This window comes from Monopterus albus, unplaced genomic scaffold, assembly GCF_001952655.1.
Source record: "Monopterus albus unplaced genomic scaffold, M_albus_1.0 scaffold146.1, whole genome shotgun sequence".
Lineage (NCBI taxonomy): Eukaryota > Metazoa > Chordata > Actinopteri > Synbranchiformes > Synbranchidae > Monopterus > Monopterus albus.
The window spans coordinates 941907-959770 of NW_018128026.1; the positions used below are offsets into that span (position 1 = coordinate 941907).

General features: G+C 41.6%; 1 protein-coding gene across 1 annotated transcript in view; it reads right to left on the reverse strand.

Moving 5' to 3' along the window:
• LOC109968298 (alsin-like) overlaps positions 1 to 14904 on the reverse strand; it is a 26842-nt gene extending 11938 nt beyond the window's left edge. Inside the window, exons 1-23 of the mRNA XM_020614464.1 lie at positions 14640 to 14904; positions 13735 to 13881; positions 12736 to 12896; positions 12314 to 12538; positions 12009 to 12199; positions 11719 to 11751; positions 11418 to 11615; positions 10510 to 10634; positions 10159 to 10394; positions 9878 to 9965; positions 9312 to 9493; positions 5578 to 5741; positions 5398 to 5492; positions 5038 to 5134; positions 4793 to 4870; positions 4363 to 4590; positions 3421 to 3592; positions 2999 to 3194; positions 2663 to 2728; positions 2186 to 2345; positions 1819 to 1950; positions 1327 to 1455; positions 427 to 497 (exon numbers count right to left, since the gene is read on the reverse strand). Of these exons, the coding sequence (XP_020470120.1) occupies positions 427 to 497; positions 1327 to 1455; positions 1819 to 1950; positions 2186 to 2345; positions 2663 to 2728; positions 2999 to 3194; positions 3421 to 3592; positions 4363 to 4590; positions 4793 to 4870; positions 5038 to 5134; positions 5398 to 5492; positions 5578 to 5741; positions 9312 to 9493; positions 9878 to 9965; positions 10159 to 10394; positions 10510 to 10634; positions 11418 to 11615; positions 11719 to 11751; positions 12009 to 12199; positions 12314 to 12538; positions 12736 to 12896; positions 13735 to 13754 (3047 nt within the window). The 5' untranslated portion in view covers positions 13755 to 13881; positions 14640 to 14904. The remainder of the gene's footprint in view (positions 1 to 426; positions 498 to 1326; positions 1456 to 1818; positions 1951 to 2185; positions 2346 to 2662; positions 2729 to 2998; positions 3195 to 3420; positions 3593 to 4362; positions 4591 to 4792; positions 4871 to 5037; positions 5135 to 5397; positions 5493 to 5577; positions 5742 to 9311; positions 9494 to 9877; positions 9966 to 10158; positions 10395 to 10509; positions 10635 to 11417; positions 11616 to 11718; positions 11752 to 12008; positions 12200 to 12313; positions 12539 to 12735; positions 12897 to 13734; positions 13882 to 14639) is intronic.
• Positions 14905 to 17864: the final 2960 nt, after the last annotated feature.

The window sequence follows — 17864 nt, forward strand, 5'->3', positions numbered from 1 at the left end:
GTCGGCTGTCTCAGGAGTCCCACGAGCCAACCAGGCTCGAAAGGACTCCTTCTTCAGCTTGACGGCATCCCTTACTTCTGGTGTCCACCACTGGGTTCGGGAATTGCCACCACGACAGGCACCGGAGACCTTACGGCCACAGCTCCGAATGGCCGCATCGACAATGGAGGTGGAGAATATGGTCCACTCGGACTCAATATCTCCAGCCTCCCCCGGGATCTGGTCAAAGCTCTGCCGGAGGCGGGAGTTGAAGATCTCTCTGTCACTATAGCATGAGTTTACTGTGACTGCAATGCCCATGTTCATTATCCATCATCATAAACACTAATGATTCGCTGAATTTAGTTATATCAGTTTCTTTATATTTGCATTAGTCATGGTAGGTTTGATATTCATAGTTTGAATTTTTAAACACAACAAACTCACATCCCACTGCCATCTTCAGTAACTGGTTTCACCCACAGACAGGTCAGGGGATAGACATGATGTGTGGAGAACTGTAAATAGAGAGAGAGCAGTTGTTAATGCAGTTTAATGCCATTATTCTTGATAATTCTCACATTAGCTAACATCACAATATTTGATTATTATTATATATAATTTACTGGTATATTGTTTTATTTAAAGCCCAACTATTCAATAAAGATGGAAAAACATATGCCATAAAAATAATATGCACAACACAGCACATCAATGAGAGAAACAGGGCAGATTTCACCACTGTCTAATAACACACCAGCCCACACTAAACTTAAAAGGAAAGCAAACTATTAAATGAGTCCACAGTAAATACTTAATTCTTCAATAATGAAGGTGTCACTTGGGTTAATCAGTGACTGTAATGTCTTCTTGTCCACACACACAGCAGCCTGTCTGGCAGCAGAATCAGCAGTCAGAACATGCAAACAGCCCCTTCAACAGTCCACAATGTTGTGTACTAATATTCATTTATTTGCCTGCTGTACCATGTGAACCTCTTAAGAGTGTGAGCGCTGAACAGAGGCCAGCCCACTTTATGCTGCAGCATAAAGCTCAGTGTGGTTAAACTGGTAGGGTGGTTGGAAGTGAAGCTGGGCAAACTTGTGCCAAATATACTTACAAGACTCTGAGAGGGAATGGCACCCTGAGTGAATGAAAGACACAATGCATACATTTAAACCTCTACTGCTCAACATAGCAGATGTCCAGAAACACAGAGTGGAAGCTTTGTCCGGTCTGGGCGAGGCTGACAAAGTCCACCATGGGTTTACACTACCTACAAAATAGAACAGAAATGCCATCCTTTGGCTAGCATGTGCATGTGTGTGATTGCATTTGCTTGTGCACCTGTGTGTGCACAAACACGTCGTTGAAAAGTATGAACCAGTGGTTGGAGAATCGCCCGGCGTTCTGCAGAGTCAGAGATCTGTTGCTGCTTTCACACACCACACGGCGCTGTGGGAGACGCAGAACCTCCTGAAGAACAAATACATGGATGCAAATCTGACAAACTGATGAAAACAACAGTGTATTAACATCTTGAGACCTTAGACTGCAGAAAACTAGCATATAAACACAATTAACAATGGTGTAAGTTCCATCTAAGGCAAGAAGATAAAAACTCTTTGTGATTGATGTGTCTAACATTTCCCGAACAGGAACACTGTTATCCCTGAGTTGTGAAATAATTGTCACAAGCACAGATGCTGATGTGGTTTCAGAGCTCAGAATAGTGTGTGGTGAAGTTTTGTCCATTATATATAAACTTTCTAAAGGCTTTCTCGCCTAAACAGTACAGAAAAGATGAGCCTGCATAATAAAACACAAAGCTGTGCTCACAGTATTTTTTCCAGAGTGGCTCTTCCAGAAGAGGAAGGTGGATTCAGCTTCTTTCTTCCTTCTCAGTAGGGACAATGACAGGAACTCATACTGACTACAGCCCTGCTGGAGGCCCTGGTACTCCATAGTTAACTAGGGGAGAGAAAAAGAGAAAACAAGTAACAGCAAGTTAAAAAATTTTTAAATTTGAAAATAAAGAATAGTAGGGTTGGAGGCATCTTATTTCCAACACAGTGACAGTAATAACTTACAATATATCCAAAGTTACTCAGTAATGGGAAATACAGAAAGCTGGGGGAAGTATGAAGAGCGAGGAGGAGGAGGATCAAAGAAGCAGTGCAAAGAGGGCAGAGAGTTTCATCCTCACCACATCATAACATGTTGCCAGTTTAAGCAGAAGTCGGCTATACTGGTGGAGCTGCTGCAGAGGCCAGTACAACAGTGACACCAGATCAGTATCACCACTAGCAGACTGATCTGCAACAGGCAGCTGAGCGAGGATGGTCTGCCGAGAGCCTAAACACTCACTGAAGGGTAGAGACAAAAGGGAAAAACAGAATGCTCTTAGGACTCAGGTATCTGTAGTGTTTACATCTAAATACGTGTCTGTTGTCAGCCGATGGAAGCCAATCCATTTGGTTCAAGAAACACTTGTTGTCCAAAATGATCATCAAGATCTATTCTTGCTAATGTTAAGGCCATGTTTAGACCAATAAAAGCACTGTTGCTAGAGCTCTGTGCAGTGACACTTGCAGGTCCAATTTATGTGAATAAGGAGTCTGTGTCTCTGAGGTGAGCAAGAGCCCATGAAGTGAAAACATACAGAAAGAATGAAGGAGCTTACAGTGAGAGTTTCTGGAGTGACTGGAATCCACCCATTACCTGGAAGTCACCTACTGCAGAACAATATCTGGAGAGAGACAGACACATGCTTGCTCTTGTTGACATGTTGAAAGCTGTTTAATTTTCATTTTAAGCAATTTTAAGCTTTAATTTTAAAGTAATACAATGGGATGAAGCAAATGAGAGAAACAATACAGGACGATTAAAGAGTAAAATTGTGGACAAACATAACAGAGCAAAACTAAAGAAAAGAACAGTTTTTCCCACAAATGATCAAATGTAACAGCTGATTTCTTTTGACTTCTGTAGCTGTGTTCTATGAGAACAAAAACCTTACTCTTTATAAATGTCCAGGAAGTGCTCAGTGTGCGTCAGCAGTGGAAGGGAAGTGACATTACGGCTTTGCACGTCATGCAGGAAGTAGCTGAGTGACGTGGCATGTCGACCAATCAGGGCACTCAGACGGACAAAACTCTCACTGAGAGAGAAGAAGAGTTGAGTGCATGGCTCACCTAATGATGGACACACACCCTCTGTGGAGGAGAACACACACACTCATCTATGTATGCATTTGCTATTGGCACATCTATGCTCAAATCATACATGCACTGTTCTTTGAATTTGTCATCATTTCACAGGTTTTCATTCACATTTAATAGGAACATATTCATATTCCCACACCAACAGTAAGGTGGTCAGATGCACCACGGCTGTTAGCACTAATCAACAACAATGCAGCCAGTACAGAGATGGTCTGACCTCTAATGCGTAACGGTGTGAGAAGGAGCTTCCTGACGCTGCTCAACCAGCAGTATAAGTGTCGCTCTCTGGAGGCGAGCTCGTGGATAGCAGAAATGAAGCCCATGATGTTCTGGTCCGCCAACAGTGCACAGTTCTGACCTCCGCTGCACACACTGCTAATGTAACCCATCTATATGCATAGAGGAAGCAAAGGTCACTGATGCATTAAAAGCATGATGGTGTTTTGTTAAGATCACACTGAGTTTAGGGTTAGCAGTGGGACTGAACTCCATCTCTCCCCACAGTACGAACACATCAGCATGATAAATGCTAGCTGTTTTTGCCATTAATACAAACTGCACTTTGCATTCTTTGCCTGATAATACTCAGAACCTAATTTGACAATATAAATACAGCAGGGTATTCATATTTCAGGACTTGAGATTGTCAGAGTTCCCCATTAAGAATTTCAAATCACTTGTCTTTCCTATTCATTATGTGATTTGTGTGTTATTTTTTAGTTTTCTGTTATTCCAGCATTTTGTATTTTCCATGTTGCTTTTTTCATCCTTTTCTGACTTTCTCCCTTTGTCCAAAGTATTTCCACCTGGATATTTAAACATGTCCACTGTCTTTGACTGCTTTCTCCCTTTATGTCATTTATGGGTCTCTTGACTGATGGCAATTTCCTACCAGTACCACCTTTTGCACTTTTACCATACAGAACTATTACCAACATGTAAAATAAAAATAAATATACCACTGTGGTGCAGTTCTTCCACTCTCTTCCTCACTTTCAGTTATAATGAAGGAGGGTAATTTTATTTTTTATTTGTATGCTGTGGTAAATGGCATTGACCCATGCTATACAGTTGTCCCAATAAAATAAAAACAATATGTTATATTAAAAACAAATATATAAATAAGGTAAAAAATAATCAAAACTGTCACCCTACAAACCTCCATGCAGAAAGGCAGCAGGGTCGGTCTGACTGTATAACTCTCTGCCCTGTTGGGTGACCTCTGACATGACCTTTGACTCTGGAGTGACCTTCCACTCTGCTCTGACATTGGCTCTTGCTGCTGGCCACAGTATAACAGGATCGGCTGGACACAGTCTCCGTCAGCCAAGAGGAGGGAATGGCTTTGACCGGCAGACATGTCCCAAACCCAAAGACCATCAGACAGCTACAGTGGCTCACCAGAAACAAAACAAGGTGCACTATAAGGACATTCACTGGCTTGTTGCATTTGTATTGGCATGTTGTTGAGAATGTTTTACAGTGTCATCAACACCTCCTGAATGCTATCACAGATGCATTTACCTAAACCTTTTAATTACTTGTTACTATATAATGTGCCATGAGGACTCCCTGTCAAAATGCTGTACCTTCACCTGCTGAGGAACAGTGACAGGACTGTTGACATGACCGAGCTGTCCACACATGTTGCTGCCCCATGAGTACACCTGCAACACACAAAAACAGTCACACTGTGAGTGAATGTGGGTGTGCTCATGTACTTCTGTGTTTATGAGAACTGGATTGACTTTTAGACCTTGAAAATAAGAACATTTTGGCATGTACAGTAAGTGGGAGTCCTCACATACAGAAGTACAAGCAGTGTGTGTGTTACCTGGCACTGAGCAGTCAGGGCCAATGAATGGTGTGACCCTGCAGCAACTTTGATCACTTCCTCGCCTGTCAAAGACTTGATACACAGAGGCTGGAGTCTGGACACAGAAACAGACAAACACTTGTTTGTTTTCATTCCTTGTAAGGACATTACATTGACTTACATTCAGTTCCTGGAGACTTACCTTAACCATAACCAGTCATAGCATAGAGTTTTCACATTAAGTCGAAGATTAAAAATCAGTTGCATGATAAAATGTGATGCAGACAAATTATTTTCTTTTATAACATTTTCTGTTTTAGTGTATGAGTATACATTTTTGCAAGCTATATATTGTAAATATATGTTGTGTGTTCAGACCTGGCAAGTTGATCTCCGTGGCCTAGTTGCCCCTCAGACCCACGGCCCCAGCTCCACACTTCTGTCTCCAGAGATGGCAGCCTGTCTCCTACATCCTCTGGTGCTGTCGTGTTTTAGTGTATGAGCATACATTTTTGCAAGCTATATATTGTAAATATATGTTGTGTGTTCAGACCTGGCAAGTTGATCTCCGTGGCCTAGTTGCCCCTCAGACCCACGGCCCCAGCTCCACACTTCTGTCTCCAGAGATGGCAGCCTGTCTCCTACATCCTCTGGTGCTGCAGCCTGCATGCGACCAGCAGATGGCGTTCTGCAGGCACAAGGCTGCCGTCGCCGTGGAGACCCTGAAGGAGAAACACACAACCTAATGGTAAAATCCTGGTAAACAGTGTTGCTGTAAAACAACTGAACCATCACATAATACTTACATTTGAGCATCTGTCTAGTCTACAAACATATTCTATCTGTTATAAGTGACAACAGAAGGCCCAACTGTGGCTGTACTTCCTGAGGAGGCTGAGGAGGTTTGGCATGTCGCCTAGGATCCTCAGCAACTTCTACAGCTGCATCATTGAGAGCATCCTGACCACCTGTATCACTGTCTGGTACGGCAGCACTACTGCTATGGAGCGCAAGTGCCTGCAGAGAGTGGTAAAGACTGCAGAGAAGATCACCAGCCCTCTCTGCAGAGCATTTACCAAAACAGAGTACTCAGGAAAGCTGCCTCCATCCTCAAGGACCCCACCCACCCCCAGCATGGGCTGTTCACACCCCTATCCTCAGGCCTGAGGTTCAGAAGTGTGAAATGCAGGACCACTAGACTGAAAAACACCTTTCCAACTGCCATCAGACTCCTAAACAGCTGACAGGGGTTTACAATCAAGGACTACTTCATGCAATTGCACCTGTACTGTTTATATGCTCAATTGCACACCCACTGCTGACTACTGCAAATACAGCTTCGATGTAACATACATTAACTCCTAGTGTGTTTTCATTATATTTTTATATACTTGTCATTATATTTCTTTTCACTTCCTGTTTAAAGTGCCTTTAGACTTTGTGCTACTGTTCATCTACTTTATATTTCACTTGTGTTGTTTGGCACTCAGTATGGACGGCAAAGTAAGAATTTCATTGTTCAGGGAAACTTGTTTCCATACTGTGCATATGACAATATACACTTTGAATCTTGAATCTTGAACAGTATCACCCTTATCATGGCATAGATGTATGCATGTGTAACTATGTAACCAGTAAGTGTAGCACTCCCTCCACAGACAACAGCAGAGTTGGCACTTAAGGTGTTCAACAGTCTAAACAAACTATACCAAATGGGTAATCACATAAATTATATCCAACAGGTCTGGTATGTACAGTACACACCCATAGGACTTAATGTGCTCATCTAGAGCTAACTTGTAAAGCCTTGCATTTCCAAAACAGCCAGCAATGAGCTAGGTGATGCAGTCGTTCAGAGGTCAGAAGGCACACAACAGGAAACCTCACTAGCAGCAACAACTACTACTACTACAATAGAGGAAAGAAGGAGATCAACTCTCTCCAAGTAGTTATATACCCTTCTGTTCAAGCGCACTGGTTACAAAATTGCTTACTGCTATTTAGTTTCATTCGGACACCCCTGAAATGTCTGGCAAACTAGAAAATGATCAGTTAAGACTGCAATGCTTGCTAATTGCAGGATATGGATATAGGTCATTGAGCTATGAGAAGGGTCCTTTTGGATTATGCAGTACAGGGTCATTGTCTCAGCAAAACCAATATTATTATTTCAAGATCATTTTATAATTTGAGCATGCACATGCTGTGATCTTGATGTATTTTTTGGAAGTGTGTCAAAGTGAAAGGCAAACACTGGCAGCAAGGGCACTGTAGAGTAAATACTGCTATTCTTCTTCCTTGTTGGCAGGGCTGCAACTTCATAATGGACTACAATTCAGTGATCCCAATGATAATACTTACTTCAGTAATACTAGATAATATATGACAAGTGCATTTGCACAGTATATGCAGTACAGTCAGAAAGTATCCACAGCTCCTACCTTTTTCCACATTTTATTAGGTACAGCCTTATTCAAAAATTGATTAAATTCAATATTGTCCTCAAAATTCTACAAACAATACCCCAAAATGACAATGTGAAAAAAGTTTGTTTGAAATCTTTACAAATGTATTAAAAATAAAAAACGTTAAAATCACATGTACAGTACATAAGTATTCACAGCCTTTGCCATGACACTCAAAATTGAGCTCTGGTGCATCCGGTTTCCACTGATCATCCTTGAGATGTTTCTACAACTTAACTGGAGTCCACCTGTGGGAAATTCAGTTGATTGGACATGATTTGGAAAGGCATACACCTGTCTATATAAAGGTCCCACAGTTAACAGTGCATGTCAGAGCACAAACCAAGCCATGAAGTCCAAGGAATTGTCTGTAGATCTCTGAGACAGGACTGTATCAAGGCATAGCTCTGGGGAAAGGTACAGAAAAATTTCTGCAGCATTGAAGGTCCCAATGAGCACAGTGACCTCCATAAATGGAAGAAGTTTCGAACCACCAGGACCTCTCCTAGAGCGGGCCGCCAGGCCAAACTGAGAGACCAAGAGAGAAGGTCCTTAGTCAGGGAGGTGATCAAGAACCTGATGGTCACTCTGAAAGAGCCCCAGCATTTCTCTGTGGAGAGAGGAGAACCTTCCAAAAGAACAACCATCTGCAGCACTCCACCAATCAGGCCTGTATGGTAGAGTGGCCAGACGGAAACCACTCCTCAGTAAAAGGCACATGGCAGCCCAACTGGAGTTTGCCAAAAGGTACCTGAAGGACTCTCAGACCATGAGAAACAAAGCTCTCTGGTATGATGAAACAAAGATTGAACTCTATGGCCTGAATGCCAAGCGTCATGTCATGGAGGAAACCAGGCACCGCTCACCACCTGGCCAATACATCCCTAAAGTGAACTATGGTGGTGGCAGCATCATGCTGTGGGGATGTTTTTCAACAGCTGAAACTGGGAGCCTAGTCAGGATCGAGGGAAAGATGACTGCAGCAATGTATAGACACATTCTTGATGAAAACCTGTTCCAGAGCGATCTGGACCTCAGACTGGGGCGACGGTTCATCTTTCAACAGGACAATGAGCCTAAGCACACAGCCAAGATAACAAAGGAGCAGCTACAGGACAACTCTGTGAATGTCCTTGAGTAGCCCAGCCAGAGCCCAGACTTGAACCCAACTGAACATCTCTGGAGAGATCTGAAAATGGCTGTGCACCGATGCTCCCCATCCAACCTGAAGGAGCTTGAGAGGTACTGCAAAGATGAATGAGAGAAATGGCCCAAAAATAGTTGTGCCAAGCTTGTAGCATCATACTCAAAAGGATAATGAGGATAATCACCTTTATTGGCCAAGTATGTTACACACAAGGAATTTGTTTCCAGTACAGAACCGAGGCAGCCATCTGCGGCGCCAACTCAACCGATGGCTCTAACATCGGGGGCGTTCAGTGTCTTGCCCAAGGACACTTCGACATGTGGACTGGAGGCACCGAGATTCGAATCTTCAACCTTCTGGTTGGGAGACGACTGCTCTACGCACTGTCGTCTCCCCTCAAAAAGACTTGAGGCTGTAACTGGTGCTAAAGGTGCTTCAACAAAGTATTGAACAAAGGCTGTGAATACTCATGTACATGTGATTTTTTTTTTTTTTTAATAAATTTGCAAAGATTTCAAACAAACTTTTTCCACATTATGGAGTATTGTTTGTAGAATTTTGAGGACAACAATGAATTTAATCCATTTTTGAATAAGGCTGTAACCTAACAAAATGTGCAAAAGATAAGCGCTGTGAATACTTTCTGGATGCACTGTATGTCCAGACGCTATTAGTCTTACCATGGGTGGGTGTCCCAGGCAGTGACCGTCTCCTGTTTGCTGCACTTTGACCATTCTGGTGTAGATTTGTGAGACTGGAGCTCTTCTGCCCCTGCAGTGCCTTCCTCTCTGCCTCCACACAAAGCCGAACCTCTTCCAAACACACTGGGGAGGAGGAGTATGTCCCAGACACTCCACTGTTGCTGTAGGAGAGAAGGTCAAGCTTCAGGCTGCAAATACACTGTAGGAATCTTTATGGTAAGTCGAACGTTGCAAACACTCCCCTATTCCCTTGAATACGCATCTCTTTTTATGCACAGTGAATAATCATAGATGTGAAGTGCCTTCTTGAAGTGGAATAAAAAGAAATCTGCAATACAAATGTTCTGTTTGAGTAGATTTGAGTAATGACTTCTTGACATGTACACAAAGAATATTACTGAAGCATTAACTGCACTACCTAAATTGTCCAAATGATATCTTTTATAATAAGACTTTTAGAATATACTTCTTGAAACAAATTATCACTACAAAGACTCGATCTTGCACAGACAAAGTGCTTTAGTGTCAACAAAATTTATTTCAACCTGCTTGTCTGACTCTTAATTAGCAAATCATCTTTGTAACTGCAAGTAAACAGGTCCGTGGAAGGAGTTGAGGACACACAGCTGTCATCTGGAGAGAAAAACGGAGGGACAGGAAGAAAAGGTTACAAAAATTAAAGTAAAAGACAATGAAACAAAAGAATGAATAAAATGAAGAATCAAAAATGTAAACTTAAGAACATGTACAAAATGGGACAAAACAAATTAGCTCACTTCATAACAAAATAGGGGGCAATCAACATAGGAAGAGATACATCACTCACCTGAAGTATGACTGCTCAGCGAGTCACTATCCCCTGGCCCGGTGGTGTGTTGCATCTCCAGTGAATGATCAGAAAGTTTATGGAGGAGGTTCTGAATCTCCATCTCGTCAGGGAAAGTTGAGTTCTTATTGGCTTTCCAGCCTGACAACACGTGGGACTTGGGGCTGCCGTCTGTCTGACTCAGAGGGTCAGTGTGCCCATCAGGCTCAAGATGGGCACTAACTGGAAAATTCTTCCTAAAGTGTTGAAATGGAAGGAAAGGAAGGTAAAACAATAAGAGAAAAACATTAAATGCAAAAATGTTAAAACTGAGGTATGAAAAGGAGACAGACAAGTTATATAATACTGTACTGTTTGGTTTTTGATTTGCCATCTTCCAAAAATGGGCACAAACTGGCTCCAGAACCAGGACTGCTGCCAGCTGACCTTCCCCGAGGATGGAGCCTCTGTCTGGGGCCTCTTCTCCTGGGAGAAGTCTGGGAATGTAAACCAGATAAGTAGGGTTTTTCCACCACAGGAACCTACCAAAACATGTCAAACTATGTACGCTCATTCCAGGTTGTGCGTTTGTTTCCACTGCCCTCCATCAGCTTTGGAGGTGCGTTCCAGGAGCTAAATTTCAGCAAGAGGTAGCACTAAAATCAAGTCCCAGGAAGAGGTGAGTGCTTGTGGAGCTGTCACCCATGACTGATTAAATGTCAGTGTCTTCACACCTCACCCATTAGCATTACAAGTACAGTGTGTAAACACACTCACTGGTTTGGTGTGGTTTAGAGGTAAATTATGAGGGCTTCACTTGTGGACTTCAGCAAGCAACCCGCAGGCAAAGGAGAGGAGACATCACATTTCTGTAAAACTGCATTCTACTTGGTAAACAACTGGTTTTGCTGAGTGACGGTTAAGCAAAGCATGGCATGGGGTATAACGCGTTAGGTTCCGACAGTGGAAATGCAGCTAAGTGCATCAACCAGTGCTAGAACAGCCCAACCTTTTAATAGAGCATAGATGTGGGCAAAAAGTAGAACCCAGTGCTACAGCTGTTGAAACATTTCTACATATTGCAAGAATGGCTGGTTTTAAAGCAGTTATATACCTTTAAGGTTACATCAGGATGCCCGGGGCAGGATAGAATGTGTACCGACTATTTTAAAACTATTTCTATACAATTTTTCATATCATGTCTCATACCTATCTATTTTTTTAAATGAGGTATTCATCATCCGATTTCTTTCACTGCTTCTTCTCAGACTATTATTTACCTCGCCTGCCATGACTTCAGCCAACTCCACCCCCAGCGGGCAGTAGTGAGAATCATCAGGTGGAAGAAGCTCCTCCTCCTCTGTCACTGAGCAGTGAGGTGACTGGCCACGCTCCCGCTTCTCAGAGAGATTCTGGGTACAGTTCTGAGGAGGTAAACTGCGAACCAGGGCCAGACTGTGGTAGGCACCACAAGCCACCTGTATGAAATAAAGAGAGATGTTATTTCTGGAAGTAGAACATAGTTTCTTTTTTGGCATTTACACTAAATGTGCAGGTGAAGATATCAGGAAGAGAAACTACCTGAATTACACATCTTCCAGCCAAGTGCTCCACCTATGCCACAGAAATTAGATTTTTGTCAAGTGTTCAAAAGCACACATATAGGAAAAAGGTCATCGGGTCACCTTGAAACAGTATACACATTTAGTTCAATTTCCCCTCTCAACAGATGAAAATACAATTTATTATTTAACAGGGCTGACAGCACTTTGTACAGCCAAACCTTTTCGATAACGGTCAAACAAAACAACATATTTTTTGATTTGTCAATATGCATGACAGGGTTTTCATTCTGACCTGCACAACCTTACCTTCTGTGGTCTCCACACAGGGAAACTGTTTGTGACCAGGCCAAGCTGGCAGCCACTGCCCCAGGCCCAGAGCTCATTCTGGGATGACAGAGCCAGGCTGTGCTCCCGTCCACAGGCCAGATCCACAACCCGAACCACTGCTGGAGGAATAACTTCACTGTCCACAACACTGACTGGGTACGGCTCTGAAACTGACATGAGGCATGGGTCACGCATGTAATGTACACACATTCAGGCCTAAATGCTCCTTCTGGGGGCCTTTATATCTAATAAGAAAGGATGATGTTTGGAAGATGCTGACCAACCTGTCATGTTTGTGACTGTACCCCCCTCAGCTGGCCCACACTGTCCTGCAGTGTTCTCCCCCCACATGTAGACACCGCCCTGCTCACTCAGTGCTCCACAGTGGAAGCCACCAGCAGCCACACGGACCACCATTTTCCCGAGCAGAGTCACCTCCAGCACTGGATTAGATGCTGGGATGCTCAGATCCCTCCACAGCAGCTCTCCAAATGAATATACCTGACCACCTGGAAAATAACAACAATTTATTAGAAATAGCTCACTTTTATATTTAACATGTCAAAAGAAAACTGGTAACTCTAGGTAGAGAAGTGTGTGCTTTTTAAAAATATATGGGAGGACTTCTTTTCATAAATATTTAATGATATATATAATGATGACACTGAACTACAGCCCAGCCTTATTTTAACACAAACACACACACCCAGTGTTAGAAGGATTCCATGGTGTTCGCCTAGAGCAGCCTGCACCACAGGTCTGGAGAGCAGCACACTCTGTGGACCGAGCTGCTTGCTGGGGCCCGCTGACTGCCAGATGTGGAAAAGGCCTCGTTCTGGTGGTGTGGGGTCCTGCTCATCTGCAGAGCTGCAATAATGCATGCAAACATATCAGCCTAATTTGGGCTTTCAGTTTGGATATGACTAGCCTTCAGCCAGAGCACATCCTGTTCAAACTCAAACCAGCACCACATTTTGAACATGGCAATCACCCTGTGGAGATTTGTTGTGGTTTTGCATTCTCTGAATGTTCAATTCAATTCTGTCTTGTTCATCAGTCATCCAGTAATTGTTTGGACAGCATCTGTAGGTCCTGACATGTAGTTTTATTTTGAGTGAGAAGGAAAACGTCTGTAAAATACTAAACAGCAGCAGTGTACACAACTCTGCATGCTAAACACTTCTTCTCTGGGTCTGATATTGCTGCTGGTCAAAGTCACATCCCATCATGGAGCACAGTCCACTACACGTGAAGCTGGTTAGCAAAAGTGACAAATACAAAAGAAATGTTGTTTTTGAAGCTGAAATTTCCAAAATATCAGTAACTACTGAAAATTACTCAGTAAAAGCCTAAGTGATACAGATTTTTGTTCATGGTGACACCGACTGATTGAGGCTGACCATCTTTTAACATAAACATATAAAACTAAGAAATATAAAAACAACTCAGATTAGTCACTTGTGAAGCACTTTGAGCTGCAGTAACAGTATTAAAGTTGCTATGTACAGTGCACTCATTGAGACTTAATTGTCTGACCACTGACAGGACGCTTGTGGTCAAGATAATCTCACATCTGGTCTGGATCATACTTAAAGGAAACCCTATTTCATGGGCATCTCCCTTCAACATGTTTCCGGTGGAAACAAGTTACGGGGGGATATAATCATTGCACGGTAAGCTCAAAAGTGTGTGTGTTTATATTTACCTCTCCTCTCTGTTCTCCATCACTGGGGAGTCTCTATTCCACTGGACAGTGAAGGCATCTTTATTATCATTCTTCAGAGCCCTGTCTTCTGTTCACTCCAGGAAATAAGTGGATCCTGTGTCTGGTTTCAAGAGCTTGTTATAACTCCTGTTTGTTGGAACAACATAATAAGTCTACAATGTCATTATCTGACTGGACATTAAGTCTAGCGTGGCCAATAAAGACTGGAATTATTTATACAAGTTGGTTCTCCTCTGGGTCAGGGTCAGAATAATGGACCTCATCATATTTAGGTACACAAGTGCAATTTCGCATGACCACAATGCATGATGTTAACTCAAGGTCTCTCCAAGTTGAAGAATGAACTGTGATGCTGCTGTGAAATTGATTTCAGACATATTGCCCAACGGTATGGGATTAAGTGAACCAGTTTGTAATGGTTCCACTGGGAGTGGGAGCAGCTTCTTTTCAGATTAACTGTCTGAATTCCTATGCCGCTCCTGGCACGCCCCAACTAAATACTCAGTTTAACTATTAACATACAGAGTTATGCAGTAGTTACGTGTTGACACTGGATTAAAAGCTTAGCCATGCAATACACATCCATTTCTGTGTCTGTGGGAACACGCATTACATAAACACAGAGCTCCTAAGTTAAACACAGCTACGTTCACACAGGAACGGACAGATTGGCTGCTAGGACAGAGATCAATGTTTTGTTTTGTGCCCGTGTGAGAATAAAAACCATCTGCAGTGTGTATCCATTGTCAACACATGTATATACGCCAACTTTACTTTCCTTGAAATAAAACACCGCGGTCTTGTATTGTCACTGCATATAATGGTAACATTAAACCTAATACACTGAGTTAGCTACGGCTGCTACAGAAGCTACCTAAACTTACCAAAACTGCCCATTGCAACTCGCAGAAGAAAGTCGCAGAGACGTGTGTGCGGCAAAGCTGAATAAATAAACTCAGATAAAGCAAGTGTAACTGTCACGGCAAAAACACTGAGCTATGCCATTCTTAACAGTTATTGAAATCAGTGCAGCGCAGTGAAAGCAGAAGTTATCTCCTTCTAGCAGCTCCGTGTTGTTGTTGCTGTTGGGAGAGAACTCGCCTATGGCATCCGGGCAGGGACAAACACTGCGGCAGCGCCACACCTATAGATTCGGCCGTGTGACTCAGAGAGACAATAGGCACACAAAGAGGTTTCCCACTGCCTCGATTAACAAGGATGAGCCTGTCTGCCAGACAGCATGTGTGTTTAGATACGGTTATCTTTACCATTGCTTCATCTGTGCACTACGGAGACCCCCAGGGGCCATGTGTTGATAGAAAATACAGCCAGATGAGTGCATGGCAAGCCGTTTTGGCATTTAATCGCCTACCTCTTGTCTGAAATTTCATTTTTTTGAGACCTGTATCCATTATACCATTTCTCACCGGTCAGAATGGTAATCAAGCATATCCACAGTAACATGTGTACCTGTATTTCAAGATATCAACAACATTGATGTTGCTAGGCAAAACTAAATTAAAGTTATCTAAAACTCCTTAACAGGTATAAGTGGCCGTTTTAACAATTAATTAATGGGTATGTACTGTTGATATCTGTAATCCAGTTCTTCCTAGTGAAAAAGAACATTTCAGATATCCACAGCATTATTTTTTCTTGGACCAAGGACGTTTTGCCATTCATGTGTATTAGGCTTTCATTTTCAGATATCCACAATGTAATTTTTGATATTTGCAATAAAATATTACCAAACTAATCTGAAACTAGTCATAATACACACTGTGGATATCTGTATTAGCATTTATATTATCACGATGTATTTATTTAAAACATCTGGAATGGATTTTCATTTTGGAATGTATGACTAGTAACAATTGGATTGTAAATATTTGAAATGGAAATGACACTGTGGCTATCTAAAATTGAAAGCCCAGTTCAAATAAATGTGACATCATTTGTCCTATAACACTGTGGATATCTGAAATGACAACTCTGGATAGGAACAGTGGCATTGTTCAATATTTGAAATGTTATTTTTGAATAGGAATGTTTGAATTACATATATCTGCAATACATAGGCTATCCAGTCTAGCAATGAAATATTAAAATGGCTTGTCATATAAGCATGGACAACTTTACCATGCACAGTAATCTATTCCCACCAATTCTCACCAAATTTTATTTTTTACCATATGACTCCTGGGAGCTCTCCAGTTTAGGCATGCAACAAATAAACCTGTATCTGCTAATACCTGCTGGGACCTGCCCTAAATTAAATATTGGATAAGTCAATAAATACTCTTAATTTCTAAACAAAGCAATACATCAGCTACAGATACAGTAGAGTACTTTTGTTTGTTTTATGTTAGCTACCCACCCAGCCTGCAATGTTATCTATTTGGATAGCTGTGAGCACCCAGTGACCTTACAGTATGCTTCCTCCACAAGCTAATACAGTTTTAGATTCTTATTAGGGGTTTTGTCATGTGATACTAAAAGCCAAAATGTTTTTTACTGTGCTAAAAATGTAGTATTATTGCTATAACAATTCTTTAAAAATCAAAATAGCTTATATACAAAAACATTTAAGCACTTTAGATTTTTAGATTGTTATCTATCAATAGCAGGGTCCCATTTTCAGTCTGCAGCATGACATGTCACAAATATCTACTCCAGAGTAGATATTAAAAGTTAATATTTTTCTCAAGCAAGTTTAAGTTTGTATAGAAAAGATAAGTGTACTGTATGGAAAAGAAAAGAAAAGAAAATATAGCTGACTACAAGACATAAATAAACCACATGGCAGGATTATGAAAAAGGGTTGAAGTAATGCAGCATATATAGGATATGCAGTAATGGATTTTAAATATGGAACTTAAATATGAACTGTTGCAGTCCTTTAAATAAAGATGGGGACTGCATGATCATGCAAGCAAATGCAAACTGTTATTACAAATGTCATGTTGTTTGCAGTTCATGCAAAATCAGACCTAACCCATGTTTCTCCACACACACTCAGAAACGCTCACCTGGTAATCCCATGTCCTGACCAGTATTCCCCTGTCCAAACCTATAAACTTTCTACTGCTGCTGGAAACAATACAACTGGGATTTACATGAGTGCAGAGGCAGGGGCGGTGTGTGTGCGTGTTTGGGGAGGTGTAAACTCAACCAGGGCTGCAGCCAGGCCACAGAGAGACACAGCAAGTCATGAGGGCAGTTTGATTGACTACTGTATAATGAGGAGTAAGTAACACACACACACACACACACACACACACACACACACACACACACAGTACTAGTACTTCTTGTAATATTGGAGGTACCTTTGAGTAAATGATGTAGGAAAATATTTGAAATATCTTTCTAACAGTTGTTAGCTACAGACACAAAGATGAACCAGATTGTAATTTTTGACATTCCTTTACCTCCTCAAGTCATAACATCACTCCAGTTTTTGTAGGCATTCTAGATGCATCCGAGCTAAAAATGTTTAGGTCAAAACAAACATCACTGGTTCACTGGTGCATTCATTCTTATAAATTAACATGTGTAATGTGTAAGATCCAATTTGTTTTAATGTGTAGTTTCAATTATATGTAGTCTGATTCCAAAAGAAGTAAAACTGAACTATTTGGCACTGGAAGTACTGTGCATGTGTGTGTGTAGGCAGAGTGTATTTAAGAGAACATTGAAAACACATGTCTGAAGGTTGATAAAAAATAAATATTTTAGGTACTAGGTTTGGCATGATCTTTGCACACACACAAGCACTCTCCCTTGGATGGAAGTTTGACCTTATGAATAACAACATTCATAGATTAAACATCAGAGACACTGTGTAGCCTAATAAAAACTAGGTTAATGCAGATCTTTACTGATCTGAACACCTTTTATAAAATAACTCATTTGATTTTGGACATTTGTAAAAATTTGTTATTTTTATATAGTCAGTGTAAAAAAAGAAAAACTCCCATGAGAACATCCTGTGTACCAATGAGCACTCCATTTACCTCAAATACCAAATAGGCCTAGGATGAATCCTACATATAATAGTGAAGCAAAACCTCAAATATGTACTAGTAGGCTTAAATGACTGCTCATCC